General features: G+C 43.6%; 1 protein-coding gene across 7 annotated transcripts in view; it reads left to right on the forward strand.

The window, feature by feature from the left end:
- Positions 1-241: 241 nt before the first annotated feature.
- Positions 242-15,544, forward strand: part of LOC110537710 (protein Aster-B) — a 108,623-nt gene continuing 93,320 nt past the window's right edge. For all 7 annotated transcript variants that reach the window (XM_021623982.3, XM_021623983.3, XM_090192630.1 and 4 more), the window contains exons 1-2: positions 242-2,459; positions 6,090-6,164. In XM_021623982.3, coding sequence (XP_021479657.1) covers positions 1,960-2,459; positions 6,090-6,164 — 575 coding nt within the window. In that variant the 5' untranslated portion in view covers positions 242-1,959. The remainder of the gene's footprint in view (positions 2,460-6,089; positions 6,165-15,544) is intronic.

Below are 15,544 nucleotides of genomic sequence, written 5' to 3' on the forward strand. Positions count from 1 at the left end.
CTCACTCACCGAGTCAGCGTATAAATCAATGTTATTGTCTGAGGCTTCCCGGAACATTTTCCAGTCCATAGGATCAAAACAATCTTGAATCGTGGATTCCGATTTGTCAGACCACCTTTGAATGGTTCTAGTCACTGGTACATTCTGTTTGAGTTTCTGCCTATAGGGCGGTACGAACAAGATGGAGTTGTGGTCGGATTTTCCGAAGGGAGGGGCGGGGGAGGAAGGAAGTAGGAGTAGCAGTGGTCCAGTGTTTCGCTCGAGTGGGTACTGCAGTCAATGTGCTGGTAGAATTTAGGTAGCCTTGTTCTCATATTAGCTTTGTTAAAATCCTCAGCTACAATAAATGCAGCCTCATGATATCTGGTTTCCAGTTTACATAGAGTCCAGTGAAGTTCTTTCAGGTCCGTCGAGGTATCTACTTGGGGGGGATATACACGGCTCAGATTATAATCTAAGAGTATTCTCTTGGGAGATAATGCAGTCAGCATTTGATTGTAAGGAATTCTAGGTCAGGTGAACAAAAGGACTTGAGTTCCTGTGTGTTGTTATTGTTAAACCATGATTCGTTAATCATGAGGCATACACCCCCGTCCTACTTCTTACCAGAGAGATGTTTGTTTCTGTCGGCGCGACGCATGAAGAAACCCGGTGGTTGTACCGACTCTGACACCATATCCCGAGTGAGCCATGTTTCCGTGAAACAGAGAATGTTACAATCTCTGATCTCTCTCTGGAAGGCAACTCGTGCCCTAATGTTGTCCACCTTTTTGTCTAGAAACTGGACATTGGCCACTAATATTTCTGGAAGGGGTGGGTGGTGTGCTCGCCTTTTAAGTCTGACCAGGAGGCCGCTCCGTGCAGAGACAACGTTGTTTTGGGTCGGCCTCTGGGATTAGATCCAACAAAGGATCCGCTTTGAGAAAGTCGTATTCCTGGTCATAATGTTGGTAAGTTGACGTCGCCCTTATATCCAATAGTTCTTCCCGGCTGTATGTAATAACACTCAAGATTTGCTGGACTAACAATGTAAAAATAATACATAAAAAAACAAAATTAGTGCATAGTTTCCTCAGGACTTGAAGCGAGGTGACCATCTCTGTCGACGCCATCTTGCTGTATTGTTTTGGAGAGGTTTTTGACCCTCTCCACAGCGGCCCCGTCAATGTGGATGGGGCCATCCTTTCTCTGCTGTCTCCTGTAGTCCACGATCAGCTTCTTTGTTTTGTTGACGTTTTAGCCTACAGAGAAATTGCAGGTTCTCCCCCTCAGGACCACTGATGATAGACGTGTCTCACTTATCTTAGACTCTGCATTCCAAATGGCACCCTATTCCCTACATACTGTGCTACAATTTACCAGGGCCCTATGTAGGGAATAGGGAGCCATTTAGGAAGCAGGAAGAGGTTAGCCTCCCATCACAGGGGAATCAACAGTATTTTGCTCTGAATTGTCTCCCTGCTGGGAACGAGAGGAAACCAATCCTAATAACAAAGTCCTGTGCTCCTTGTGCGTGTGCGTATCTGCATCATTTAGTTTATCTGAGTGTATAATTGTGAATGGGAGCTGTGAATACTTGCATGTATGTGGCTAAACCATACTTAGCATACAGCACCCTTTCACTTTACTCTGACCTCTAGGCCATGGCTGTGATACCAGGGACTAGAGCAAGGGAGCCCTGAAGAGAACTCATCTAAGTGGGCTAAGAACACGCTGTGGCAGCTGGATCAGAAATGCACAAGACCTCAATCCATAGAGCATAGATACCGGGAAGGATAATGACACAAGAAGATGCTATACTGATACTGTATACTCACTCTCACTCTGGACAAAACAGTGAGAGAGGCTCTCTCCACCTACGTTAGTGCAGCCCAGGAAGCATCCTGCCAGGCACACATTCCCTCTCTCTCTCTCATCCTCTCTGGATAGACGTGTCCGCCTCGGCTGCTGTATTCCTATATGAGCCAGTTGTCGGTGGGACAGAAGATCATGACCGAGACCCTCCGGCTCCCCTCCTTCCAGGTGCAAGCCCCGGGGGACTGGCAGACCCCGGATGGAGACCCAGGATCAGAAGCATCCGCCGGGGGAAAGGTACCCATTGCGGGTGGTGACTCTTCCGCCCTCTCCAGTTCTGCCACTCCGTCCCTCCGCCGCAAGCGCTTCAAGATGCGGCGCATGAAGAACGTGCAGAGCGAGAGCAGCGTGACCCCGGCTGTGTCTGCAGCGGCTGCCACTATGAGGTCAGAGGTCATGAGTAAGGGCCAGGGGTCGCACTCCTTCTCAGGGGGCATGGAGTACTTACAGCTGCCGTCCATCGAGATTACACCATCCAGCGACGAGGACGCGGCAACCACCTGGTCCAACTGCTCCACACCCAGCGCTTCGCCGCGACGCAAGCGCTTCCTGCTGCACCGCTGGCTGAACGTGCGCGAGAAGAAGGATCACTACAGTGAGAGCAGGTAAGTTTCCCCTAGGTACAGATCTATGATGTGCTTCCCCTCCCCAATCCTAATCTTAACCATTAGTGTGCAAAACTGTGTATAATGTAAAATACACAGTGGGTTACCCATTAAGTGTTAGACATATTTGGGCCAGCTTAAGGCACCCTTATGCATCAACGTGTAGTTGGAACCATGTAGTAATGGAATCATATCAGAACCATTAAACAGAACAATAATTATGATTATACTAGGAGGTGCTGATCTAGGATCAGGTGCCTCTTGTCCATTTAATTGTATTGATTGTGATCTAAAAACTGATCCTAGATCAGCACTCCAACTGATCTCAACGCCTTATGAATGCAGGACCTGGTCTGTAGTGGAGAGCTGGAATCCAGTTTGTTTTTCTTTTGTCTTTGTGTATAATCCTCCTGCGGAAAAAAATGACACCTACCTACTTCTATCAAAGGGATGTGGTTTGTTGATTTCTACAGCTTCCATCACTTTTTCACTTGAACAAGCCCCTAATAGTGATTAGTGACACGAAAAAAACTGCACTTTAGTGGTTGAAGTCCTCAACGGGACCCTATTTGTTTATTGAAACTCCATCCCAGGTTTGTGTTTCTCATATATACCAGCTGTTGACGTCCAAATTTGATAATATACATGTTCTGTAAACAGGTTATTTTCACCCCCAAGCTTATCTTGACTAAATAGGCACATTGAAATGTTACCTAAGCCACAGTGCAGAGTATGAATTGCATTATAAATTAAACCAGGCCCATGATACAATGCATCATCAAACAGCAGGAAATGGAGGAGTGCGCTTAAGAATAATGGATACAAATGTTTCATACATACAAATGCCATTGCTGCCAGAGTTTGGTCTTCAGTGAATCTGGATGATATGCACAGCACTGGAATGCAATAGTACATCGTTTGGGAAATAAATGGTTTGTATTGTTTTCAAATGGGGGTTTATGTTCACTATTGGAATTTGAAGTTTTGGCCATTGTATTTTATTTGCATAATATAATGTTAATTGCCTGGAGTTGCCTGGTGTCTGTTACTAACTGCGTCTAAGTTGAAAGTGCATATTTTTATTTTATGAGGACTATTGACTACTACAGTATTGTCCCTGGCTGTTCACTACTTTGTAGCATTGGTTCGACTTTGATGACTAAACAAATCAGCTACTAAATTTTGAGATTAGGTGAAACTGATCTCTGACTGCATACTACAGCCATTCCAAGAGACAAAGTGAGAACTACAATCCATGCTTATTACTGTGGATAGTTCTGGAGTTGACCAATGTCCTAGTCCCATTGATATGTACAGCCTTACAACTGAGAGCTAAAGGTAAATCTGTGTCCCAAATGACACCTATGTAATGCACTACTTTTGACCAGGGTCCATAGGGTTTTGGTCAAAGGTAGTGCTCTATATAAGCAACAAGGGGCATTTGGGACACAGCCCATGTAGAAGTGCCAGGGGACAGCTGGAAGGAGTCTACAGGGCTATATGAAATATTCATAGCCAACACTGCTTTCTGAAGACCTGGGCTACGTCCCAAATGGCACCCTATTCCCTATATAGTATACTACTTTTGTAGCCCCCATATGGGCCGTGGTCAAAAGTAGTACATTAAATAGGGAATAGGGTACCATTCGAAACACAGCTCTGATTTAATTAATATAAAACAGTACTGCTGCTTATGTAGCCCAGTCAGCCTTTAGTTTCCAGTGCTCTGACACATAGCCTGGATGGCAGATTCATGCACCCACGCCTTATTGTTGTCATGGCAAGTCTTGCCAAGTTGGCTATCGCAGAAACCGACAGGCTGCTCTGAAGGTATATTATTTGCTATGAGATGTGCCACTTTTCTGTCTCACTCTTTCATGTGGTACATGTAAGGCACATTGCAGTTGTGGCACTCTTGGTTATGTGAAGAGGCCTATCCGACCAATGGAGGCTTGTCTTTTGTTGATGTAGTTGCCGTTGATTTTGTCTGGATGCCTATTTGACAGAAAATATCCCCACTGTTTTTACATAAATGTTGCTGCCTGAACACTGGCAACAATGCATGGAAATACTTTCAATAGAACGAATTATAGCTTAAAGTGACTAGACGACCAGAGATACAGGATATGTCTCTACATGCCGGTTTCCCGGACACAGATTTAATACTAGTTCTAGACAAGAAAATGTTCCATGGATATACTTTTTAATCCAGGATTAGGCTTCATAGGGCCAGCAGTTTTTTTTCTTTCTCACATGACCTGACCAACTAGCCAGTCGACCCCTAGCAATAGGCTACTATAACTAGGGACTGGATGGAGTCTTTCCTAGTCAGGTCACATTCAGGAACAACTCCTAACCTAACCATAACATACATAACACATTGGCTAATATTGACTCAAACCCGCTTTCCTGATGTGGCATTTGGAAGCAATGCTTGGATCTTGAATCCAAGCATTGCTTGTGAGAAAGACCCGAGTGAGAAAGACCTGATCATGTGACGGAGAGCCATGTGAGTGACAGGTGCTTCGGCACGCAGCTGGGAGAAGGGAATAATGTGATTATATTCAGCCCACGAGCATAACGGCCACTGGCCGCAAAAGGCATGGATTTTCTTTAGGGGGCATTACAAAGGACAGGAAATTCTAGGCATTTAACAAGTGCTTGTCAAATTGTGAATGAGAGGCTGATGAAGTGTGTACAGCCTGCGCAAAAAAACTAAGCAGAGCTCGTGTTTTTCATGCAACTTAAAAAAAAATCATCATTAGAGTAGCATCATGCAGCCTTAGAATGTATTAAAAATCTAAACATATAGCCCAACATTTGTATCACAACTTAAGTTCAATAAATAATTCTAAATGAAGCATATAGGAATACCTGTTTCTTTGTTAACTGCTCAACACAGAATAGCCGCATGTGCACACTCCCTCAAATCGTTTAGAGAAAATATATTTTATATTTTATTCAGCTATATTCAATTGTATTCTTCATACTATAATATACTATAGAAGAATGCCACAGAATTATAAACAAACCTTGTCTGCTAAATTAACTAGTGTAGCCCACAGACATATGTCATGGCCAGATCAGGGCCTAACATAAGGACAACTCAGAGTATGCTATTCTGTTCTTCTGAAATAGACTGCATTTTCTTCATATCATGTATCTCTAGACCTGTCTAAAATAAACAGTGGATTTATTGTGACGGTGTAGGCTATATTACATGGATTTATTCAACTTTTTATAATGTAGATGTTCCAAAGGTCTGCTTCAGTGGTTTGTAGGCTCTGCGGGGAAGCCAGGAGATGCTACATTGTTTAACAAGGGACATAAATAAAGGGGTCATAGCTTTTCACCTGGATTCAACCTGGTCAGTGTATGTCATGGAAAGAGCAGGCGTTGTATACTCAGTGTAGCTTCAAAGCATGGATAAAACTATAATTTTGACCTCATAGATGGTCAATCTTTGCATCCATAGCTTTTTCTGTTGAGTTGTTGCATTTCATTTAACTCTGAACTTTTCTAGTTGTCTCACACACACACACACACACACAAACAGACAGATCTCTGCCGGTGTGTGTTAAATAACACATATTACACTCTAACACTGTATCTCTGGGCTGTGTTTCCCAGCAGGGAGAGCAGCCTACACAGCAGCCACGAGGAGGACTCCGCTCGCTTCTTGAGCCCTCACAGTCGGGAGGAGAGGTGGGTAACACCTGTGTGTGTGTGTGTGTGTGTGTGTGTGTGTGTGTGTGTGTGTGCATGTACTGTATGTGTGACTGCATACTGTGTGCATGCATATGTGTGTTAACATGCATGCTTGTGGGCAGCTAGGTGAATGTGTGCAATGATAAAGCAAATACAATGTCCATGTGTTGCTCATGAAGACTTTTGGAAGACACTATGTTTTACATGTATCGCCTATCAGACAATTTAGCACAACTTGCTAGCGTGCAAAGAGATGTGGTGAGGATGATGTGTGAGGTGATAATTCCACTAGAGGGCAGTTCTTAACCAAAACCCTCAATGGAGGTCTACTTCACAGTAGTGCAGAGTTAGAGTCAAGGAGAGAGAGAGCGAGAGAGAGGGGATGTGTGTGAGAGAAATGGAGAAGGGAAGATAAAGTGATGAGGGAGGGAGAGAGAACGAGAATAATTGGGGAAAAAGGGAGAGGGGGACTGTTTTAAAGAGGGGTGTTAAAATGCTCAATTTTTAAACGGGAGGTGTTAAGTAGCTGTGAAACGTGCCCGTTTTTTTTAAAACCAAAAAGCACATGGAGGCTGTACACACAACAACACAGCCTCAGAGAATGTCCCCCTTTGTTCCAGCTCCTCCTCTCTCTCTCTTTTAGTTTGATCTTCTCACACTGAGCACAGGTGACGTTCAATACACTAAAGATTCATTACGTCCACACCATAGCAAAACATTTCAAAACACTGTGCAACAGAAAACTAAAATGAGAGTTTCTTATTGACATGTTCGGGAAATATCATCACTCCATTTCAGACTGTATACTTCAGTTTCCTGCCTAGGGAGGACCCCCTAGCTGATGCTGATACAGGACTTTAAAATGGCAAAGCAACTTTCACCCCCCGCCCCCAAAAAAATCTATATTACATATTTTCTCAAGAATTGCATTTATTCTTAGCACCATCTGTGGCGAGAACACACTATTAATTTATGTCAATGGATGGCATATAATGGTGTAACGTCTCCTCTGCGCGCTTGCAGGTGTAGTAAGCTTGAATTTGAAATGGTATGCCCTCTCACAAAAAGGTGTAGCAAACGCCCCCAGTAGCCCCCTGAGGGGGGGTGCCTGCGAGCTCATTCCATTGAACTCAGGTCGGAAGAACATCAAAGGTTCCAACCCACCCACTTTAAATAGACATACACTCCTCGGGTCATTTTGGCCACTGTCCCCGTCAGCATCACAGTGTGCCAGTGTAACAGTGTAGTAGACAATAGACGTCAAATTACCTAGAAACACCAACACAGATACATTTTCAATGAAGCTCCTTGAATTATTTCTCCTCTTATCCCTTTTCTCATTAAACCCAACCAGTCTCCACTATATCCAACCAGACAGGTGTCACTAAATAATTTATATATACACTAGATGTTTTGAAGCCACCTCGCCTCCATCTTGGCACTCCCCCAACTCTGTAAAAAATATTTAGGAAGTTATAGAAATGCATTTATTAATGTCTACATTTGATTTTGTCACTTGTATTATATTACAGACACCTTAAATGCATACTTTTAAATTATATTATGTGAGCTAAATAAAAAACAAATATATGCAAACATTTTCCTTAAAGTATAATTTTTTGAAAGTACTGATGTTACTGTCCCCACTACAACAAAAACATACTTAAATAAATGTAATTTTGTCTTTGAAATACTATAGAATTCCATTCATTCCTATGGAGGACTGCACATTCTGGGAAGTGCCAATATGGCCTACTAGTGGCATCAAAGCCTCTCATTGGCCAATACATAGCATCAGCCATCCAGGGTTTTTGTACATCATTGGTATCACTCAGTGGCTCACTGAGGCTAGATACCCATCTTTTATCAGCACTGGCCAGCTCACTAACAGACCGCCTGGCACGCTGATGCATTTATTTATGGTCACGTAACCTTGAGGCTCCTTCTCTGGTGTGAAGGTACGGCTAACTATCACGTTAATGATTTATAAAGATGCAAATGTGGTCTTGCTAGACTTAAGCATCCCCCTTGAAGGTGTTTTTCACTGTCGCCCTGAGAGTGAGTGAGTAAGTGAGTGTGTGTGTTCTTGTGTGTGACCTAATTTAATGCTCACGGAGCTAAGAAAAAATAGATATCTTTGTGCTGGCTGTGGCTGTGCACCTGTCTGTGATGTTGTAAAACGGTAACTAGTTAGAGTATTTGGGCTGGGTCTTGTTACTCACACACTCATCTCAGATATCTTCAGGCCTCGGTTCAAATGGGGCGGCAGGGTAGCCAGTTAGAGCGTTGGACTAGTAACCGGAAGGTTGCATGTTCAAACCCCCGAGCTGACAAGGTACAAATCTGTCGTTCTGCCCCTGAACAGGCAGTTAACCCACTGTTCCTAGGCCGTCATTGAAAATAAGAATTTGTTCTTAACTGACTTGCCTAGTTAAATAAAGGTAAAAAAAATAATAATAATACATTTGGTATTTCAATGTTTTGTTTTTTTATACATTTTCTGATATATATTTTTTTATACTGCTCAAGAGATTAATCGGACTGGTTGGTGAACATTTCGCTAATGAATACGTATTTTTAAAATATTTTTTGTATTCGAACCCGCGTCTGTTGTGATGCTTCTAGCACTGCGATGCAGTGCCTCAGACCATTGTGTACTGAGCCGTACTCACCACCCAATGTCTTGCAGTTGTTGTACCAAGCGGTGATGCAGCCAGTCAAGATGCTCTCAATGGTGCAGCTGTATGACTTTTTTTGAGGATCTGAGGGCCCATGCCCATGTTGTGTCCTCTTCACAACTATGTGGGTGTGTGTGGACCATGTTAATTTCTTAGTGATGGGGACACTGAGGAACTTGAAGCTCTCGACTCGCTCCACTACAGCCCCATCCATGTGGATGGAAATGCAAGATCAGCATCTAGGAGGAACTTCACCCTAGACCTCGACTCTCACTGTAGGGAAAAGCAGTCTAGGTTCCTAACTACTCATTGGAGTATTTCATTCAATTAGATGCTAGGCAATCTCTCAGGATGCTTATTTTACTCACACTGGGTCATACAGTATGTCACTTCACACAACAAAACACCTCGGTCCCCGAACACACCAGTTGCGGTTGGTGTCACGTGACTCGTGATGTCGCTGGATGCAGGCCTTGCTCTGCTCCGTTGCCAGTGAATTCATGAATCAAGACCAATTTGTGTGGACAAATTTGTTTTATTGAAAGCGCACAGCTAAATTAGCTATTTTTGTCAAAAGTACTATCGGTTTTGAGTCAGGAAATGTGTACCTTTCCACCTAATACATTTGAGATAATTTTTTGCCAATATTTTATGGAGCCGACAGCCACAGCAGCGGGTATCAACGGCACATGGCGCCCTGGTGGGGGAGACCCTGCTACGTAGAAATGTAGCACTTTGCATTCAGCAACGTCACAAGTCAGAGAGCTAGGCTACCAGCATCACTTTGCCCGTTGTATAATTCCTTCTCGTCTCTACGCGCTCTCCTCCTCTCACCGTTTCCCTTCGATTGTGGACTTCAGTGCACAATACAACATCTGTCTCTGACCAGGTGCAAAAACCTCTCCAAGACAAACCTTCATACCATGACTATTAACCGCTACACAGCCTACATCGTTGTCACCAGATGAACATTATAGTTAACTAACTAGAACTAATGTGTTAGTAAAACAACAATCCAATCCATGTGTACAATAAAGCAGTACAGTGTACAGCAAGCAGTTTAGCAGTTACAGCGGCGGGCCCCGGTGACAATAGATTTATAAAACCGAAAGCTTACCTTGACTTGGAAGAGTTGCCGTGTTGGACATCCTTAGCCAGCTAGCATTCCTCTCTGTTTGAGCCAGGTTGTTGAGTAGGCTAAATTAGCTGAATTAGCTAAGTAGGTGAAAGGTAAAACTATGAAGAAAAAAAAATACTACGAAATATACCTCTCGCTCTCTGCTGCTTCTCCTTAATTTTTGAGGAAGTTAATTTGTTCAAAACTGTTCAACTATTGTCTTTCTCTTTGAGTCAACTACTCACCACACTTTATACACTGCAGTGCTAGCAAGCTGTAACTTATGCTTTCATTTCTAGATGAATTCTCAGAAATCATGTCCGTTCATACTGCAAGAGCTCTGTAAGATTGGAGGGCTTCCTCCGAAAGTTGTCATAATTACTATGTAAGTCTATGGAAGGGGGTGAGAACCATGAGCCTCCTAGGTTTTGTTTGGAAGTAAATGTACCCAGAGGAGGATAAAAGCTAACTGTCCTCTGTACACCATGGTGCTACTCTACAGAATGCTGCTGAGGCTACTGTAGACCTTCATTGCGAAACAGTGTGTTTTAATCCGTTATTTGTTGACTTGAAAATATTTAGTATAGTTTTATCTAAAAAGGATAACTTTTTGAACGTTTCAATTTTTATTTTTATTAAATTCACTGAGTGGGATGGTCCTCCCCTTCCTCCTCTGAGGAGCTGACACACACACACACACACACACACACACACACACACACACACACACACACACCCACCCAACCCCCTGCATTACTTAACACCTGCAGGAACTTCCCTATGGGGGGGGACATTGAGCACTGCACACACTCCCTCATAGTTAACTCCCCAGCTCCTATCCCCTTCTCCCTCTGCTCCCCCTCCCCAGTGGACAGCTCATTAATTATGTGGTGATTGTCTAGGCAGGCAGGCCGTTCCCATGGGGAGAATCATCCACACACTGCACATCGGGCTATAGCTACAGCCAGGTATACAGGTACAGGGTACTATACGCCAGCAGCGCTGAGCAGAGCAGGTGGAGAGAGGCAGAAGACGGAGAGAATCAGGAAGTGGGTCACCTTAGGAGAGGGCAGAGAGTGAGAGAGAGAGCGAGAGATATAGAGGAGCTGAGAGAGTGTTTGTGTGAGCGAGAAATTGAGAGAGGGAATGAAAGTGGGATAGCGGTAGTGGGGTACTAACGGAGTGTGTGTGTGAGATAGTGAGAGGGAGTTAGGAAAGAGATTAGGATGCTTTTTGGAATCTGGAGAGAAAAAAGACATAAGATCGCCTGAGGGATGCATCTTTATTAGATCAAAACCTGGCGCATGTTCCGGACCCCCCTGTGTCGGCACCACCAGACTTCCTGTTTTGGGCGGGGGCTCCATTGACCAGGAGTGACAGCTCTGGGGGGTAGGAGGACAGTCACCATGGTCCAGAGTGGCTCGCTAAGTAGTCAGATCTTCTGTGGCCTTGGGGTCAGGCAGGGCTGGGGGGGTTCACTGAGGAGGAAACTGGCCTTCCGCAGGGTCAAGTGAGTAGCAACCCCCCATCTCTCTCTCGGTCTCTGTCTCTCTCTCTCTCTCGCTCTATCTTTCTTTCTGCTATGGGACCCACAGGACTTGCACATTTTTATCCCAGCCCAGCATTAACCAAGCGGATTCAACTCATCGAGGGCTCGATGGTCAGTGGATGAGTTGAATCCAGCAGGTCAAGTGCTGGGCTGGTACAAAAATGTGCAGTTGGGTGGGTCCCCAGGACTGAGGTTGATGAATTACTGATTTGCGGCACAGAACAACTCACTCACTTTACTGGACTGTTCTGAGGCTTAGACCTGTTATGGTGTTAGTTCAGAGAAAGCTGTTCAAGTGATGCTGAGTGTATGTCTACCTTTCTTTGTGCAATGTACTATTTGCTGTATTATCAATATATTGTTCTTGATGAGGTGAATACAAGTTGTTGAGTTGTTGTTGAGCCATGAGCGATAGTTAACACAAAGACGCGTGCTGGTATTGTGTTTTTATTGATTTGTGGTTTTACTACGGAGGCGCACCGTACCACAAGATGTGGACAGAGACTACAAAGGTGTTTTGGATTTGAATGAGCAGGTTCATATTAGCTCATGGCTGTTGTGTTATTGTTGTATATGTGTTGTGTGTACTTAATGATAGTGCACCTTGGTAAGGGTCTTTACCAGGTCATTTGGATATGTCATTCACAGTTTATTTATAGGGCCGGGAAAGATACCAGTATCGCGATACTCCATTAGTATCGTGGCAAGGAAACGAAACACGAAGCAGATTTACCTTCTTTAGGAAAACAGCCCGAATGTTGGAAACCAAAACATCATTGTGTTGTCATCCAGAGTCACGTGCATTTATTTTCCAATCTATAGCCCACAATATTTTACATACAGCTGTTTTTTTAAGGACCAAAGAGTTCGGTCTGCTTCGTGTTTTCCTTTTCGCCCATGGAAAAAAATATTGTGATACTGGTATTGTTACAGCCCTATTTATTTACATTCGATTGCCGTGGTGTCCTTTGTGACTCAGTTGGTAGAGCATGGCTCTTGCATTGCCAGGATAGTGGGTTTGATTCCTGGGACCAAGTCGTTTTAAGTAAAAGCATCTGCTAAATGGCTTGAATACAACTGGACGAATGAATGTGTTGAGTGGTGCTGTCCTTTGAATTATGAATTGAGTGCCATGATATCAGAATGAGTATTCACCCCCCGAAAACAATAGTTTTTTTTATAACTCTAAAACATCTTATTTTGCTTTCTTACAGGTGTGACACTAGTAAAAAAAAAAAAAAAAAAAAAAAAAAAAAACTGTTTTTTTTTTGTGCTGAGAATGTGCTAAAAGATAGTTGCTGAATCATGACTTTTGCTCCAAGGTGGTGAAAACACCATTGTTTTAGCTGCCGGACAAACTACCTCTCATTTGGGTGAAGACTTTTCAGCCTTTTCAATTTGTCGAGCTGGCTGTTTCTGGTGTTTTGTAAGGTCCAGGTGCTGTTTCACCTTGGACGACCTAAGCGTACATGTTTGTGAGTGTTTGAACATAGTCTTGTTGATAGGCAGAGCCGTGCTCGTCAGAGAGAGAGTGTTCATAGTGGAAGCACCAGAATGGTTATTCAAAGTTGAAGTAATATTTTATTACAATTCTCGAGCATGCGAGCCCACCTTCCAGTATGTCTGTGTGTTGTATTAAGGTTATCTGTGGCCTTGTGTACTACAATCACAGGAATAGGAGCTGGTCACAGTACACATGCTACACAAGGTGCAGCTCAATAGTCTATAAAGTAGCGTCCTCCTCCTCTCCTTTCCTTCATCTGCCCTGATTGTTAAAACATTTAACTGGTAAGAGCAGAAGGCGTTCGCGATTGCTTTCACCTATTCTGGCTTTTGTGATCTGTGCAGAATAGAATAGAATGGAACTGTATTGTCCATTGTAGGGAAGAGCAATAAAACCTGAGGTAAACTTCATGGGACAAACGAGAGTGAGACCCAATGACAAGGTAAAAATCTGTCATTCTGCCCCTGAACAAGGCAGTTAACCCACTGTTCCTAGGCCGTCATTGAAAATAAGAATTGGTTCTTAACTGACTTGCCTAGTGAAATAAAGGTAAAAAATAAAAAATAAAACATTATTTTATTGTTATATTATTATTCAGTCTCCTCAAACAGTCTTATAATCATGCATCCCTGGATCGACTCTGAAGTGCTCAAGACTCGCCAACACAACACAACACAACAGAACATCTGACTGAACCCTATACAGCCCCTGCCAACCAGGGTCCCCAAACCCTGACCTATGACCCTTTGACCTTAAGTGTCAGCCACCGGGCCTCAGAAGGAGAGAGGTAGCTCCGAGGTGAGGTTTCTTGTAGTTACAGATCAGCCTCCCCTGCCCCTCCCCCTCCCCACCCCCAATCCTAACCTTAATCACTAGAAGGGAAAAATCTAAACTGACCCAAGATTATTGTCTAGGGACAATTTAACCCTAACCCTAGATGCTCAGGAGGAGAGAGGGACAGATGAAAGGAGACACCCTGGCCTTTGGCGCCCTCTTCTGGGCCAGACTGTCTCACACATAAATACGTCATCACAGGAATAGGAGCTGGTCACAGTACACAAGGTGCAGCTCAATAGTCTATAAAGTAGCATCCTCCTCCTCTCCTTTCCTTCATCTGCCCTGATTGTTAAAACATTTAACAGGTAAGAGCAGAAGGCGTTCCCGATTGCTTTCACCTATTCTGGCTTTTGTGATCTGTGCAGAATAGAATAGAATGGAACTGTATTGTCCATTGTAGGGAAAAGCAGTAAAGCCTGAGAGGTAAACTTCATGGGACAAACAAGAGTGAGTCCCAATGAAAGGAAGCCGCTTAGAGAGATAGCAGAGAGAAGGGAGAAGAGGGGAAGGAAAGGGGGGAAAAAATAAATGAAAAGGTCAAACCAATGACATTTTAAAGCCGTAGAAGAAGCAGTGCTTCAACAGAGACCCTCTTAGATGCTGCGCTCGCTTGATGTTGAGACCACACACAAGTCGTATCTTTTTAAACTAGAAAATACCTTTTTAAACACTGGTTTCATTTTATCATCCCCAGTCCCAACCTGAAATGTAACCGCAACCACTAATGAATAAAACGGTATATGTATTGTTCTGATTCACTATTGTTTCATTTCACTGATTCAGTCTGGGCCAATGATTTTTGTATACATCATTGCTCTGGACCTGTCTTCATTAAAAACCTTGTGTGCCTATGCTTATCTTTAGCCATGTGCTAAGGCGCCTCGCTCATTGCCTGAATTAATTAGGCACTATTGACTATGATTAGGTCTCAGCTCTATAAGGGCCATTAACAAATGTTTCTGGTTTAAGACGTTATCACAGAAAACATGGAACACGGTGTAGTCATTTTCAGTTGTGCTGAACAGTAAAGGCAATTTTTACATTAGTGTCATTTACATTGTTTGGTCGATCAAGATTTTTTGGGGGTCTAGTATCTATATAGTATCAGTCAAAAGTTTGGACACACCTGCTCATTACAGGGTTTTTAATTTATTTTTTACTATTTTCCTTGATGACAGCTTTGCTCACTCTTGACATGGTGAGAAAGAAAGGTTGAGAGGGCCAGAAAAGCAGAACCAGGCCATTGGTTTGTTCTCCTCAGCTGATCTATTTGGCCAAGCCCCTTTGAAAAATGCCCCGACACACTTATATGGCACCCAGATCCCTCTCTCGCCAGGGAAACAGAGATTTCCAGGTGAATTCCACGAGAACTAGATGTGTGTGTGTGTGCGTGTGAGAGAGATTGCATAAGTGTGTGTCTCTGTGTCTCGTGTGTGTTTGAGAGAGAGCAAGAGCATGTATGCAAACGTGTGTGTGTGTGCATGTCTCTGTGTGTCCACGGCTCTCTGTTCAGAGGTCAGAGTGTTGTTTGGAGGCTCTGAGGAGGTAGAGGGCTTCAGGGATGCAGCAGCAGTGAGGTGTCATATTACCATGTCTGATGATTCATCACCACCCTACTGCAGAATGCAGCTGACCAGGGTGATCTGAATCCCTCTACACACACACACACACACACAGACAGATACACAGACA

This window comes from Oncorhynchus mykiss, chromosome 12 (genome assembly GCF_057628025.1).
Source record: "Oncorhynchus mykiss isolate SJ-2025 chromosome 12, ASM5762802v1, whole genome shotgun sequence".
NCBI lineage: Eukaryota > Metazoa > Chordata > Actinopteri > Salmoniformes > Salmonidae > Oncorhynchus > Oncorhynchus mykiss.